Consider the following 16,380-nt stretch of genomic DNA (forward strand, 5'->3'; position numbering starts at 1 on the left):
CCCCAACCCAGAGAGATGGAAGAGGCCATTTGAATCAGTCGCTGTGTCCAGTTTCCTTGCTCCTTACCATCCTATCCTTCAAAATTAAATGAATATAGGAACAAGAGTAGGCCATTCAGCCCCTCGAGCCTGCTCCATCATTCAATACGATCAGGGCTGATTGCACACCTGGATGCCTTTTACACCATCTATCCCCATAACCCTTTATGTTATTGTTGATCAGAAATCTATCAGTCTCTGTTTTAAACATACTCAATAATTGAGTTTCCACAGCCCTCTGAGATAGGGAATTCCAAATATTCACAACCCTCTGTGGAAAGAAATTTCTCCTCAACTCGGTGCTAAGTGGCTTCCCTCTTACTTTGAACTTGTGTCCCCTGGATCTAGACTCCCCGACCAAGGGAAACATGTGGCCTGCATCTACCCTGTCTATTCCTGGAAGTATAAATATCAATAATCGGCTACGGTCAATAGACCCAAATCTTCAATTAAATTTAGATAATTGTTTGAAACAATAATATATTTGGGCTTTTTTTTTATCAACTTATTCTGCCATGGGATGTGGGCGTCGCTGGCTGGGCCAGCATTTGTTGCCCATCCCTAATTGCCCTTGAACTGAGTCGCTTGCTAGGCCATTTCAGAGGGTAATTAGAGTTAAATACATTGCTGTTAGCTCAATTGACTTAAATAAAAAGTTACAACTTATAAATAAATAATCTTTATTATGGCGCTTTTCACTTCACCGGACACCTCAAAGTACTTTTTGAAGTGCAGCCACTGTTGTAATATAGGAAATGCGGCAGCCAGCATGAAAACAGCAATGTGTTCATGATCATGCCGTCTGTTTTTGCGAAGTTGATTAAGGGATCAATCTTGACCAGGATATCACAAATAACTCCCCCATGCTCTTGTTCATGTAGGCCAGACCAGGTAAGGACGGCAGATTTATTTTCCCTGAAGGACATTGGTGAACCAGATGTTTTTTTTAAAATCGATGATAGTTTCATGGTCACCGTTACTGAGACTTGTTTTATAATTCCAGATTTTAGTCTTTGAATTTAAATTCCACAAGCTGCCCTGGTGGGATTTGAACCCATGGCCCCCCGAGTATCAGCCTGGGCTTCTGAATTAATGGTCCAATGACATTACCAAGACGCCACCATCTTCTCTCGTATTAATTAATATCGCTTTCCTTTTTAAAATAAAAATGGTTCTGCCCCTTCATGTTCCTGTCTCGCTCTCCCACATAGGGAAATTAAATACACTTGTGAGTAATTCATTATTGTTTTATCAACAGGAATATATGGATCCCATGAATGAATACAGTGCCCTGAATGAGGCGAAACAGATGATAGCTGTAGCGGACGAGAACCAGGACCACTATCTTGAACTGGAAGAGATCCTGAAATACAGCGAATACTTCACAGGGAGTAAACTGATGAATTATGCTCAGAGTGTACATGAAGAATTCTGAAGAATGAGAGGATCCCAGATCACATACTTGGGGAATTTCTTTAAACTTTTTATCAGCCAGAAATGTGTTTAACAGAACAAAAAAAAAATGCTTTTCATAATCCTGCTGCTTGTATCCCTTGTGCGTACAATTTCCCCAACTGTTTGAGACAACTTCTTAACCTTCAAAGCAGGAAGACCACTTGATAATTTTGTTTGAAATCTCGTTGTATCACAGAAAAGGCCAGAACAGGCCCTGCTTTGGATGCTGCAATTACTGAAGGACCGCTAAGTGAGATTGACGGAGTAGTGTTCAGGGAACCACCAGTGTGGCTGGCATTGTGAATCACTGGCACGCAAGGCCCACAGAGGATACTTGCTGCACCGTTGCTAGGATGGTCATGCTGAGCAGTAACAGTAGCTGCATCACGTCTAGTTTCCGTTCATCTTCAAAGCACCACCTAGACACTATCGCTTAAATGGAAAATTAAAACGCCACTAGGCTGTGCTGAAGAGCTTCTAGCTCATCCTGCAGTCCCAAATGGCACTGCTGTCTGGAACCAGGACTCGGTGGTTTAGTTACGCAGTCCCTTCAATGGTCAAAATTGTAAACAGGCCTTTTTTCTTTTCGTAGCAACCTGGCTGCTCCAGTTGGTTTGCACACCGGGACCTGCCCAGTCACCTCAAATGCATCTCGAAGCAAACACACCAGCACCTGCTAAGGATGCAAGACCTCTAACCATGACCGCTAACTGAAGTGTTTTGAAATAGTCCGTAGACATGCTGGGGGTGGAGTTTCCTTCTGATATCCACGGCACGTGTTTATAACGATGGTCAATTATTTGGGCTGAAAAGAGGTTGGTTCATTGTGCCTCTGAAAGTGCAAAACTAGTGTTAGTGCAAACCGAGTAAAAGTTCATACAGTTGTGGACACCAGGATTCTTTAATTCTATTTCTAGAATTCTGTGTGTGTGTGTGTGTGTGTGTGTGTATGTGTGATATTGCACCACAGATTTATGTGAATAAGCAAAATAATTGTCTCCCGATTGGAAAATGTACACAGCTCAAGTTGTTTCCTTTGAAACTCCTCTGCTCATCAAAAGAAGCACTGCAGAGCGCTATCAGATTGGAATTAAGAAACGGGAGCTCCCAGAGACTCCAGTGCTGTGCTCACACCAGATAGTTGGGGATCTATGGTGTTCATCCAAGTGTTACTCTCTGGTGCAAGATTAGTGTTTGGCAACTGATAACGGCAATCTGAATCGACACATCTATATCAACGAAATAAATCAACTGTTTTGTGGCATGGCAGATTTTCAGGATAGTGCATGGTGAGGGGGGGGGGGAGGGGGGACTATTTCAGTAATCGCCTTTTTCTTTCTCAGAATTATCTTTTGAAACCGCTTCTTTTAATGCATTTGATTTCGTAGTTTTTGCAAAAAAGCTTACAATAAGCGTTTGAACCACCGCTCCAGAATGAACTCCAGCATAGTTCTCTTAAAACATAGAAACTGTGCCGTGAAATGCTGTTGTGTTGCTGGAGGTTCAGTGAACCGCCATTGCCAATAAGCATCGGAGTTCCGGAGAAGCTTGGTAATTTATTATTAATTGATCATTCACTTCAAAAATTTGAACCAGCTTTATCTTGCTATTCCTTGGGTTTGACTTTGATTACCTTTATCGCTCTTGCTATTTGTTGTTCCTGTGAATCTGTTTATCACACATGTGCTTATCAAATCAAATAAAATTGTGGATTAGAGAAATAAATACTTTACAAATGTTTTTATTGGACTAAATGATGAATAACCCTTTGAAAAGTATTTAGTTGAGGGTCAGTGGGGTGGGGGGGGGGTAATTCAGAGGGTGGGGGCGGACAGCACATGTCATTTTGGAGCTGGCATGTTCCGTTCTCCTTACCCCTGTGGGGCTCAATAACCAGGGCCGAGTGGAACTTCCTATTGGATTGGCCAGCAGCTCCCTCAGCCTCGACAGTGCCGGGAAGGTGTGAGTGGCAGCTGGCGGGACTGCAGGTGAAGAGCGGACCCCAAAGCCCAGGATCCCTGGAGCAGGTAAGTCCCAAGGTCTTGCCTGGGGGAGGGTTAGGGCGAGGGGCAGTGGAGGAAGGGACTGGGTTTAAGGGAGGGAGCGTAGAGGAAGGAAGGAAGGTGTGGGGGGGGGGGGGGGGGGGGGGTGTCGCACTGAGGATGGCCAATCCGCAATCAGCAAAGGGCAGCCCCTGAAGTGAGACCCTCTCTCTCTCTGTCTCTTCCATCCCCTCTCCCCTTTACTCCTTCCGGCCCTCTAACCATTTCAGGTTAAAAATCACGCTTCCTGCTCCTGGGCTGCTACCCGCACCAAACATTTTATGGCGTGGGCACCGTAGCACAGTGGTTAGCACTGTCACTTCACAGCGCCAGGGTCCCAGGTTCCATTCCCGGCTTGGGTCACTGTCTGTGTGGAGTCTGCACCTTCTCCCCGTGTGTGCATGGGTTTCCTCCGGGCGCTCCGGATACCTCCCACAAATCCCAAAAGACGTGTTGTTAGATAATTTGGACATTCTGAATTCTCCCTCTGTGTACCCGAACAGGTGCCGGAATGTGGCGACTAGGGGCTTTTCACAGTAACCTCACTGCAGTGTTAATGTGAGCCTACTTGTGACAATAAAGATTATTATTATGCACCGACGCACACAACCTCCAACAGTCGGGTGATTTGTATTGCTTGCTCTTTTTTAACTCAACAATTTATCACCACGATATTGCTTTAATAATCTTTGTTAGTGTCACAAGTAGGTTTACATTAACACTGCAAAGTTACTGTGAAAATCACAGTGGCCTCTGATCCCAGACGTCCCATCAGCTGTATGAGCGGTCCAGAACAACCAGTGCCTTCTTTTCGGCCCTGATCAGTGTGTGTGTGTGTGTGTGTGTGTGTGTGGGGGGGGGGGGGGGGGGGGGGGGGTGTACAGTGTGAGCGCTGCTGCAGCTTGTCAGCCCTGTGAGTGGCCTTCACGGACCCGGAGATATCCCCCGCCGTTTTTCCAGTGTACCGGTGTTCCACGCGGCGCCGGTGCTGGGCCCACATCGGAATTGGCGCAGGTGCAGCGCCGATGTTTCTGACGTGGAACTCCACGGATCCTCCGGTGGTGTCAGCACAGACTCAGGAATGGAGAATCCAGCCCCTTATCTTTCTGAAATCGGCCCCTCGAATAAAAATAATATTCAAATGTGGCCCTCGGAGCTAAAAGGTTGGACAAGCCTGGACTCGAGCGAAGGATGGAAGAGTCCGTTTGCGTTCTGTCTAATGTCGTGGTCTCGTCATGCAAGCGCCCTGAGGTCTCCATGGGAAGGGTGGCAGGTGCCTTGGAGACCTTGATCCAGCAGAGACTGCTGGATTTATGCTCGGACCTGCACTCCGAAGGGCCTGTTCTGTGCTGTACTGTTCTATGCTCTATGTTCTATAGGCATTGGTGGGATCCATCAGTGGTTAGACACCCCTTCTCCTCAGGGAGTCAGGCAGGGGCTCTCATGCACACACGGGGGGACGACCAACTGCTGGAGACCCAGGTGACCCCAAGAGAGGCCAGCCTTACCAAAGCCCCTCTGCCTCTGTCCCCATCACCTCAAACTGGACAGACCAAGGGGTGGTGCACCTACCCCACAGCAGGACATCCACAGCAGGCTGGTGACCTTTGGATCATGGCCCTCTAGAGGACATTCGCCAAAGTCACCAAAGACAACAGGGTGCAGGAGTAAGTGGGCTGCCTCCATTCCGGCTGCTGATATCGGGGATGCATCGAAACATAGCGGTCGGGCTAGAAACATTAAAAAACTTTGACATCGCTTCTGGGTCACGGGTGTTCAATCACTTTATTTATTTATTTTATTTTTTAGAGTACCCAATTCATTTTTTCTAATTAAGGGGCAATTTAGCATAGCCAATCCACGTAGCCTGCACATCTTTGGGTTGTGGGGGTGAAACCCACGCAAACACGGGGAGAATGTGCAAACTCCACACGGACAGTAACCCAGGGCCGGGATCGAACCTGGGACCTTGGCGCCGTGAGGCAGCAGGGCTAACCCACTGCGCCACCGTGCTGCCCCCCATCGCTGTTTATAACTTGCACCTTTTGTAAATACATTTGCTGCTCACGAGAGCGATCTTGTGATTTGAAAGCATTCATCATATGCCTGTATGTGCCCTTGAATTGTGCCCTCCGTAATTATTCCCTTTATGAGTCTCATTCATGTGATGTGCAACTGAGTCATGATAGCTACTGGATCCTTGTGATACGTCAGGGAGATGGCTAAAATTGTTTGCAAAATGAGTTGGTAACCTCTACTCCTTACCAGAAAACGTGGAGTCAGGCTCAGTTGCCTTTGAGTAAATGTTTATCCAAATGAGATTGCTGCCGTCATTGGTTGTGCCAAAGCGCAAGACCTACAGTCATGATGGTCTCTCCAACCATGCACGCATCTCCGTGTCTGGTGAAAAGTTTATGATGTCGACATCAAGTACTTTGCAGGGGCAGCACGGTGGCACAGGGGTTAGCACTGCTGCCTCACGGCGCCAAGGACCCGCGTTCGATCCCGGCCTCGGGTCACTGTCCGTGTGGAGTTTGCACATTCTCCCTGTGTCTGCGTGGGTCTCACCCCCACAACCCAAAAAGATGTGCAGGCTAAGTTAATTGGCCACGCTAAATTGCCCCTCAGTTGGAAAAAAAAGAATTGGGTACTCTAAATTTATAATAAAACAACAGTCCTTTGATGCAATGTTTGTGCTATTGAGCTGACTTTCACTTCCCAGAGTGCACGGATTCAGGGTTCCCCACTGACCTTTCCAAAGATTACGGTCTGGTGAATCATGACGGTTGAAGGTGTTACAGGCGAACGAACACTGGGAAAATATAGCAGAACTCCCACTCGCAAAAAGGAAGTCACTGTCATGCCCTACAGTTGTATCTGTAAGACCAGCTTTTCACTGATACAGCCTTGCAGCTGAGGTGCTGACTCGCATCCAGATGACATCTCAGTCCCACAGAGATTGGAAGAGGTTTAGACGCATGTGGGAAATGTGCCACTTTATCAAATGCATTCCTGCAATCTGATCTGGAATGCTGATTAAGCTCAACTTGCTCTTCAGCAACTAGATGTTATCCATGCCAATTGGAGAACATGCATTCAAGGCTTTCGTTGATGATCTGGCAGATATGGAGCAGCTCTATTCCTTACTGGTTATCTACGTTATCCATTCTCACATGCCCCTCTCTGTTTTTTTTTTTAAATAATTTTTATTGAAGAAATTTTTCAAAATACAAACATTTTAACCCCCCCTACATTTACATTTAAATTATAACAAAACAAAGTCAAACCCCCCTACTTAACAAGAAAAGAAAAGAAAAGTCCCCCCCCCCCCCCCCCCCCTACTCGCGCGTCCCCCCCCACCACCCCCACCCCCCCCCCCCCCCCCCGCCGGCGAACCGACAGTCAGACCAACTTATCATTTCTAGCAGCGTCCTCGGGCAGGCCTTGCCCGTGCCACCACCGCTACCGTACTTCCTTCGTCTTTGTCCTCCCCCTCCCCCCCCCCCCCCCCCCCCCTCCTCCCCCCCTCCCTCCCGCCCTCCCTTCCCTTCCCGGGTTGCTGCTGTCACGGCCTCAGTTTCTATCTCTGATCCAAGAGGTCTAGGAAGGGTTGCCATCGCCTGAAAAACCCCTGCACCGACCCTCTCAGGGCGAATTTGATCCTTTCCAATTGGATGAAGTTTGCCATGTCGTTTAACCAGGTGTTAACACTCGGAGGCCTTTCGTCCCTCCACTGAATCAGGATCCTCCTCCGAGCCACCAAGGACGCAAAGGCTAATATTCCAGCCTCCCTCGCCTCCTGTACCCCCGGTTCCACCCCAACCCCGAAGATCGCAAGTCCCCATCCTGGCTTGACCCTGGACCCCACCACTCTCGACACCGTCCCTGCCACCCCCTTCCAGAACTCCTCCAGTGCCGGACATGCCCAAAACATATGTGCATGATTCGCAGGGCTTCCCGAACATCTAATACACCTGTCTTCACCCCCGAAAAAACCGACTCATCCTTGTCCCCGTCATGTGGGCTCTATGCAGTACCTTAAATTGAATGAGACTTAGTCTCGCACATGACGACGACGAGTTGACCCTCTCCAGGGCGTCTGCCCATGTCCCGTCCTCTATCTGTTCCCCCAGCTCTAACTCCCACTTATCTTTCAGCTCCTCTACTGGTACCTCCTCCACCTCCTGCATAATCTTATAGATGTCCGAGATCTTCCCCTCCCCGACCCAGACCCCTGATAGCACCCTATCACTCACCCCCCTGTCGGGGAGCGCGGGGAACCCCGCTACCTGTCGTCTGGCAAATGCCTTCACTTGGAGGTACCTGAACGTGTTCCCCGGTGGGAGCCCAAATTTCTCCTCCAGCTCTCCCAGGCTCGCAAACCTCCCCTCTATAAACAAGTCCCTCAGTTGTCTAATACCCGCCCTCTGCCAGCTCTGGAATCCCCCTCCTGTGTTTCCCGGCGCAAATCTGTGGTTCCCTCTTAGTGGTGCCCCTATCAGACCTCCCACTTCCCCCCTGTGTCGCCTCCACTGCCCCCAGATCTTTAGGGTGGCCGCCACCACCGGGCTCGTGGTATACCTCGTGGGAGGGAGCGGCCATGGTGCCGTTACCAGTGCCCCTAAGCTTATGTTGCCGCAGGACGCCCTCTCCATGCGCTTCCAGGCTGCCCCCTCCCCTTCCATCATCCACTTTCGTACCATCGATGTATTTGCCGCCCAGTAATATCCTGAAAGGTTGGGTAACGCCAGCCCTCCACTATCCCTACTCCGCTCCAAAAAGACCCTTCTAACTCTCGGGGTGCCATGTGCCCACACATACCCCATGATACTACTCGTTACCTTCTTGAAAAAGGCCCTGGGGAGGAAGATGGGCAGACACTGGAACAAAAACAAGAACCTCGGGAGGACCGTCATTTTAACTGACTGCACCCTCCCTGCCAGCGACAGCGGCACCATGTCCCACCTCTTAAACTCCTCCTCCATCTGTTCCACCAGTCTGGAAAAGTTCAACTTGTGGAGGGTCCCCCAGTTCTTTGCCACCTGCACCCCCAAATACCTAAAACTTTTAACTGCTCTTTTGAAGGGGAGCCTCCCAATTCCCTCCCCTTGGTCTCCCGGGTGTATTACAAAGACCTCACTTTTCCCCAGATTTAATTTATATCCCGAAAAGTCCCCGAACTCCGCTAGTATCCCCATTACCTCCGGCATTCCCCCCTCCGGGTCTGCCACATACAACAACAAATCATCCGCATAGAGCGAGACCCGATGTTCCTCCCCTCCCCTTGTCAGTCCTCTCCACCCCCCTGAACCCCTCAGTGCCATCGCCAACGGCTCAATCGCTAATGCAAAGAGTAAGGGGGATAGGGGACATCCCTGCCTAGTACCTCGATGGAGCCCAAAATATTCTGACCTCCTCCCGTTTGTTACCACACTTGCCATCGGAGCTGAATAGAGCAGTTTTACCCACTTGATAAATCCCTCCCCAAACCCAAACCTTTCCAACGTCTCCCACAAGTATTCCCACTCCACCCTGTCAAATGCCTTCTCCGCGTCCAGCGCTACCACTATCTCCGCCTCCCCTTCCACTGCTGGCATCATAATCACATTTAACAATCTCCGGACATTTGTGTTAAGTTGGCGTCCCTTCACGAACCCCGTCTGGTCTTCATGGACTACCCCTGGCACACAGTCCTCTATCCTGGTTGCCAGGACCTTTGCTAACAGCTTGGCGTCAACATTCAGGAGGGAGATGGGCCTGTAGGACCCGCACTGGACGGGTCCTTGTCCCGCTTCAAAATCAAGGAGATCAGGGCCTGCGACATTGTTGGGGGCAGAACCCCCCCCTCGCGCGCCTCATTAAAGGCTCGCACCAGCACTGGACCCACCAAGTCCACAAATTTCCTGTAAAACTCCACCGGGAACCCATCCGGCCCCGGCGCCTTCCCCGCCTGCATCTGGCCTATCCCTTTAATTAGCTCCTGCAGCTCTATCGGCGCCCCCAACCCTTCCACCAGCTCCTCCTGTACCTTTGGGAACCCCAATTTGTCGAGAAAGTTCTTCATTCCCCCTCTCCTCTTCGGCGGTTCAGACCTATACAATTCCCTATAGAAGTCCCTAAAGACCCTATTCACCTCTTGCCCCTTCTGCACTACGTCCCCACCCCTCTCTCTCACTCCCCCAATCTCTCTGGCTGCATCTCGCTTACGAAGCTGGTGTGCCAGCATCCTGCTCGCCTTTTCCCCGTACTCATACGCCGCACCCTGCGCCCTTCTCCACTGCATTTCCGCCTTCCTAGTGGTCAGTAGGTCGAACCTGGCCTGCAAGCTACGCCGCTCCCTTAATAGCCCCTCCTCTGGTGCCGCCGCATATTTCCTATCTACTTCTAGGAGCTCCCCCACCAGCCTCTCCCTTTCCTGCCTCTCCATCCTCTCTCTGTGTGCCCTTATGGAGATCAGCTCTCCTCTAATCACTGCTTTCAAGGCCTCCCAGACCGTCCCCACCTGCACCTCACCTGTGTCATTCGTACCCAGATAGTTCTCAATGCCCGTTCTCACCCTTCTGCACACCTCTTCATCCGCCAACAGCCCTACATCCAGGCGCCACAACGGGCGTTGGTCCCGCGCCTCCCCCATGTCCACGTCCACCCAATGTGGTGCATGGTCCGATATCGCAATGGCCGAGTACTCCGTGTCCTGCACTCTCGGTATCAGCCCCCTGTTCAATACGAAAAAATCGATCCTAGAGTACACTCTGTGGACGTGGGAGAAAAAAGAATACTCCCTCGCCCTAGGCCTACCAAATCTCCATGGGTCCACCCCTCCCATCTGCTCCATGAACCCCCTTAACACCTCTGCCGCTGCCGGCCTCCTATTCGTCCTGGAACTCGATCTATCCAGCCCAGGGTCTAACACCGTATTAAAGTCCCCTCCCATGATCAGGCCCCCTGCCTCCAGTCCCGGGATGAGGCCCAGCAGGCGCCTCATAAAACCCGCGTCGTCCCAGTTCGGGGCATACACATTTACCAGTACCACATTCTCTCCCTGCAGCCTACCCCTCACCATCACGTACCTGCCCTCCTTGTCTGCCACCACCTCTGCCGCCACAAACGACACCCTCTTTCCCACCAAAATCGCCACCCCCCGGTTCTTGATATCCAAGCCTGAGTGGAACACCTGTCCCACCCACCCCCTTCTCAGGCGGACCTGATCTGCTACCCTCAAATGAGTCTCCTGCAGCATTGCTACATCAGCCTTCAGTCCCTTCAGGTGTGAGAAGACCCTTGATCTTTTGACCGGCCCATTCAGCCCCCTTACGTTCCACGTGATCAATCGGGTCGCAGAGCGACCCGTCCCTACTCCCTGTCGATTAGCCATGTCTTGTCCCTTGCTCGCCCCGGGTCATCCCTTCTTTTCTGACCCGCTTCCCATAGCGATGGCCCCCCCCCCCCCCCCCCCCCCCCCCCCCGGCTCTCCCCTTCTCGTCCCTGGTCTTTCCAGCACCAACCCGGTGTCCCCCCCCCAGCCCCCCCCCCCTTCTCCCCCCCCCCCCCCCCCCCTTGGCTAGGACCCCTCCTAGCCGCGATGTACCCCACATCGTACTCCCGAGAGTCAGCTGGTCTCCGCTGACCCGGCTGCTCCTGCCACATTCCGACTCCTCCCGGTTCACCCCATCTGCGCCCGTGAAAGATCCCCTTAAAACCCCCGAGAAAGACCCGCATAATCAACCCGCTCCCCCCCGTCCCGTCTCCCCAACTTAACGATATAAATACCCAATGGCAACTAAATACATAAATACTTAACTACATACTTAAATAACAAAATAATTAACTAGCTATCAACTAACAGTGTGCCCAACCATCACCCTCCATCAAACAGTATAAATAACCGCAGATAACCATAACCCGAAAAGAAAAAAAGAACAAAAAACCCCCCCAAGCACCCAAAGAAAAAGGGTAAGAGGGGTAAATAACTAAGGGAAATTGGAAACGGGAAGAAACACCCCATAAGAAGCCAACGACCCACAATAGAGATTTCAACAGTACAAATATACAGAAACACCCAACAACTCGAAACCTTCAAAATATTCAGAAAAGTCCACCGTTCGCGAAAAAACACCCCAAACAATCCACGAAACTGTTACCCAGTTCCGACCTGGCCTGAAAAAGAAAAGGGCCACTTGCTCAATCAAGAGTCCCCCGGCGGCTACGACCGCCGGTGCTCCCAGGTTTTAGTTCGTGTCCAACTTTTCCTCTTGTACAAAGGTCCAGGCCTCCTCTGGGGACTCGAAATAATGATGTTGGTCCTTGTAGGTGACCCACAAGCGCGCCGGTTGCAGCATTCCAAATTTGATCTTTTTCGCGTGTAGCACCGCCTTTGTCCGGTTGAACCGGGCCCGCCGCTTTGCCACCTCCGCACTCCAGTCCTGGTACACCCTTACCGTCGAGTTCTGCCACTTGCTGCTTTTCTCCCTTTTTGCCCACCTCAGGACTTTCTCTCGATCACTTAGCCGCTGGAACCGCACCAGCACCGCCCTCGGGGGCTCGTTTGCCCTAGGCCTCCTAGCCATGACCCGGTATGCCTCTTCCAATTCCAGGGGCGCCGGACCGGCCCCTTCCCCCATCAGGGAGCTCAACATCTCCGCCACATATCCCGGGAGATCCGACCCCTCCAGGCCTTCTTCCAGGCCCAGGATCCTCAAATTTTTCCTCCTCATCCGAGTGTCCAGCTCCTCGAAGCGGCTCTGCCACTTCATGTGGAGTGCCTCGTGCACCCCGATGACTGTGGCCTCCTCCTCCCTCGCGGTCATCTCCTGCTGCAGATCTTTAATCGACGCCTCTTGGATCGCCTGGGCTCCCACCAACCTGGTGGCCGTCGCGTTCATGGACTCTAAGAGCTCCACTTTCATCTCCGTGAAAAAACGGAGGAGAGCGGCCTGCTGCTCCTCCGCCCATTTCTTCCACTCCTCCGATGCACCGCCGGCCGCCATTTTGATTTTCTTCCCCCGCTTTTTTTGGGGAGCTGCTGCCGTTTTTCTTGCCGCTCCACTCCAGGTACCGACCATAAAATCGGTCTAGTTCTCCTCAGGGGACCTTCCCCCACCGGGATTCGTTTTTTCCAGCGCCGTTGGGGCCCTCCAATTGGCCCAAAAACACCTTTGTTGCAGGAGCTTCCAAATGTGCGGCTTAGCTAGTCATAGCCGCAACCGGAAGTCACATGCCCCTCTCTGTTAATGAAACAATTGCACAATAACTTTGGGGTTTCAAGGTGGCGGCTCTGCATTTTTACTTTAAGACCAGCTTTGACCCTCCTCACTGGCAGTATTTGGATCCCCCCCCAATGTGCACATCAGGCTCCCTCCAGTTATTCTCCAGCCTCCTCCAGTGGATGCCATTGTCACTGTGATGGACATTCCTGCCCTCCCCTCAGAATCCATCAAGCCCCATGTGGACCTCACCCCTCCCATCTTGAGGCTTTGTGCATAGTCACATACCGAGGAGCGCAAGAGAGCTTTGAATACCCCCCCCCCCCCCCCCCATTACCTTTTCCCCATTGCCTCCCCTAACCATGACCATCCCATTTCTAGTCGGGTACCAAGGCAGACAACCCCATCACCAGTGGTGGCGTAGTGGTATTGTCACTAGACTAGTATTCCAGAAACCCAGGATAATGATCTGGGGAATCGGGTTCGAATCCCGCCATGGCAGGTGATGGAATATAAAACTCAATAAAATATCTGGAATTAAAATGTCCAACGATGATTGTCGGGGAAAATCCATCTGGCTCACGAATGTCCTTTAAGGAAGGAAATCCGGCATTCTTACCTGGTCTGGCCTATATGTGACTCCCTACCCCAAGCCTTGTGGTTGACTCTTCACTGCCCTTCAAGGGTTAGGGCTGCATGGAAGGACATTAGGGATGGATAATAAATGTTGGCAATGAAGTTACTGTGAAAGGCCCCTGGTCGCCACATTCCGGCGCCTGTCCGGGGAGGCTGGTGCAGGAATCGAACCGTGTTGCTGGCCTGCTTGGTCTGGTTTAAAAGCCAGCGATTTAGCTGAGTGAGCTAAACCAGCCCATCATTAGTAATAGTTAGTTCACATGTTTCATAGTATAGCAAGTCTTTATCGACAGTCCTGAGGAGTGTAGTTCTCACAAACAGTTAGACTCCCACAGATAGTTCACAGGCTTTCCAGACAGCCAAGGCCATGATAATGCCTTCTCACAGAAGCGATTCATTTTAAAATGCACGTACACATTTTGCACAAACTTGACATTACATTTCCCATCAAGCTCTGATTTTTAACTTGACCAAACTCTCAGAGGTGTGGGCTTGGATAGGGTGCTTAATCCTAGAGCCGGTGCAGATTCGATGGGCCGAATGGCCTCCTTCTGCACTGTAACTTCTATGAACCTGTGATGCCCATGTCCTATAGCGAATAAAAAAACACCCAGCCGTATCCCAATTGAGCACACAGGCCTTGCCCATCCTGGGAGTAGGCTTACAATGTGTGTGCCATGCATAGCCCAGTAGCATGACCCACAAGGCCCCAGGACTGCCGTTAATTTCTCATGCTGGCTATGAGGTGCACAAAACCCCGGGACTGCCATTAATATCTCATTCCTACCTCTTGGCCCCAGACCAGGGACTGTCTTTCATTGAGCTGTCCCGTTCCTTCATGATTGATCACAACACAGTCTCCCTTCCCTGTCTCCCAGCCCATGTGTCTCTGTGTAACAAATCCCTCTTGTGCCACACTAACATAACACCCCCACTTCCCATTCCAGAGCCTGCGTGCATCCCTCCCATTCATAGAGTTTGAAACCCATCCACTGCATTCTAGTCTTCCATGTCAAACTCCAGCTTCCCCACACTCAGTCTCTCTTCTGCCTGCCGTCATTGCCCTCTCCTCCCATCCAACATCACAATAGCCCATTGTCCCTCATGTCTCTGTCCTCCTTAGCCCCAACCCGCCCATCAACCCATCTTTGCTCCACTCATCTTTATTAGAAACAAGATAAGGGGATGTAAAAAAAAAACACTTCACTCCCACAACCGCAGGATTATAACACATAATGACAAAAAGGAGTATAACTCGGCACAGGCCACTTTTCACAAAATCGGCTCAATATAATTTTTGCTAGAACAGGAAACAAACGACACTCGCCTCGTACTCACACCTTTGCAGGAGAAAAGACAACAATAAATAATCAACATCACAATTACTAGGGAGTAACATCCAGGATTATAAAAGAATTGCTCGATAAGGGCACCATCTATGTTGGTCGAACACGACGGCATAGTGGTTAGCACTGCTGTCTCACAGCGCTGAGGACCCAGGTTTGATCCTGGCCCCGGGTCACTGTACGTATGGAGTTTGCAGATTCTCCTGTGTTTTTGTGGGTCTTACCCGCCTCCCCCCCCCCCCCCCCCCCCAACCCAAAAAGATGTGCAGGTTGGATGGATTGGCCACGCTAAATTGTCCCTTCGTTGGAAAAAAAAACTAATTGGACATTTAAATTTAAAAAAGAAAATAAAAGATCCCATGGCATTATTGGGTGGCAATGGTGCAGTGGTTAGCACTGCTGCCTCACGGCGCCGAGGACCCCGGTTTGATCCTGGTCCCGGGAGGAAATGACTCGACCTGCTTGGCCACCAATCCCTCATGGTGAGCATTGAGGATAGGATCATTTAGGACCAGTGGTCAGGAGACCCAGCCGACCCCAGGCCATGTTCGGATCTCTCCGTCAAACCTGATGCAGCAGCCCCCAAATCAGGATAATTAAAGCATGGCAGCTAATCTTCAACTCACTCAGGAACTCGCCTCCCACTCCTCACCAGGCACCGGGCTCACAGACACACCTTGCCTGGCCCATACCTCCCAAACCATCAGGATAAATGTGACGCCATGCAGCAGGATCTGAACATCTCAAATGCGGACCCTTCCCAAGGAAAGTGCTCTTCTGAATGCAAGGCCTCTCTCACGCGCCTCTGCCATTCTCTCAAGGATACGTCTCAAATCTTCAAAGTGAGCTCTAAAGACCTGGACTACAGAGCCAAGATCTTCATCCAGAACAACATTCTCAACGGATCATCCGGATCGGATACACAGAGCACCGCCAAGGAGAAAGCCTGTCCACAAGCAACGATACCACTGCAAGCTGAGCCCACTCCGACCACCACAGTCAAACATGGATTGCTTGTAATTTATCTCGGCTCCTCTTCGCAAAATCCCAATCAGTATCCTCCAGGGTCATAGCACAAGACATATATCCCAAGAAAAAGACAAAAATTAAATGTGCACCAAGATAAAAGAAAGGATTATGCAATGAGCAGACCCAGAGCTTGCAAACACGCAGCCGTTCCCCCATTCATGGAATGTGATCCCCGTAGAAAGTAAATTTAAAACCGATATTGGGAAGAACTTTATAAAGATGCGAATTCGGAGCAGGAGTAGGCCATTCAGCCCCTCAAGCCTGCTCTGCCATTCGATAAGGTGATGGTTCTTTGGATTGTAACCTCAAGTCTACATTCCTGCTGACCCCTGAAACCCCTCCATGCGGCCTCACGGCGCCGAGATCCCAGGTTCGATCCCGACTCTGGGTCACTGTCCGTGTGGAGTCCGTGTGGAGTTTGCACATTCTCCCTGTGTTTGCGTGGGTTTCGCCCCTACAACCCAAAAGATGTGCAGGGTAGGTGGATTGGCCATGCTAAATTGCCCCTTAATTGGAAAAAATTAAGATGCAAAGCATCTCCCAGCTCTGCCTTAAAAATATTCAAAAACTGTGCTAACCCCGCCCTTTGAGGAAGAGGTTTCCTGAGACTCACGTCCCTCTGAGAAAAAT

General features: G+C 50.8%; 1 protein-coding gene across 4 annotated transcripts in view; it reads left to right on the forward strand.

Annotated features, from left to right (window-relative positions):
- The window catches only part of sdf4 (stromal cell derived factor 4), a 121,117-nt gene extending 117,898 nt beyond the window's left edge, over window positions 1-3,219 (forward strand). For all 4 annotated transcript variants that reach the window (XM_038774000.1, XM_038774001.1, XM_038773999.1 and 1 more), the window contains one exon: window positions 1,298-3,219. In XM_038774000.1, the coding sequence (XP_038629928.1) occupies window positions 1,298-1,474 (177 nt within the window). In that variant the 3' untranslated portion in view covers window positions 1,475-3,219. The remainder of the gene's footprint in view (window positions 1-1,297) is intronic.
- Window positions 3,220-16,380: the final 13,161 nt, after the last annotated feature.

The sequence above is a fragment of the Scyliorhinus canicula genome, chromosome 16 (genome assembly GCF_902713615.1).
Source record: "Scyliorhinus canicula chromosome 16, sScyCan1.1, whole genome shotgun sequence".
NCBI lineage: Eukaryota > Metazoa > Chordata > Chondrichthyes > Carcharhiniformes > Scyliorhinidae > Scyliorhinus > Scyliorhinus canicula.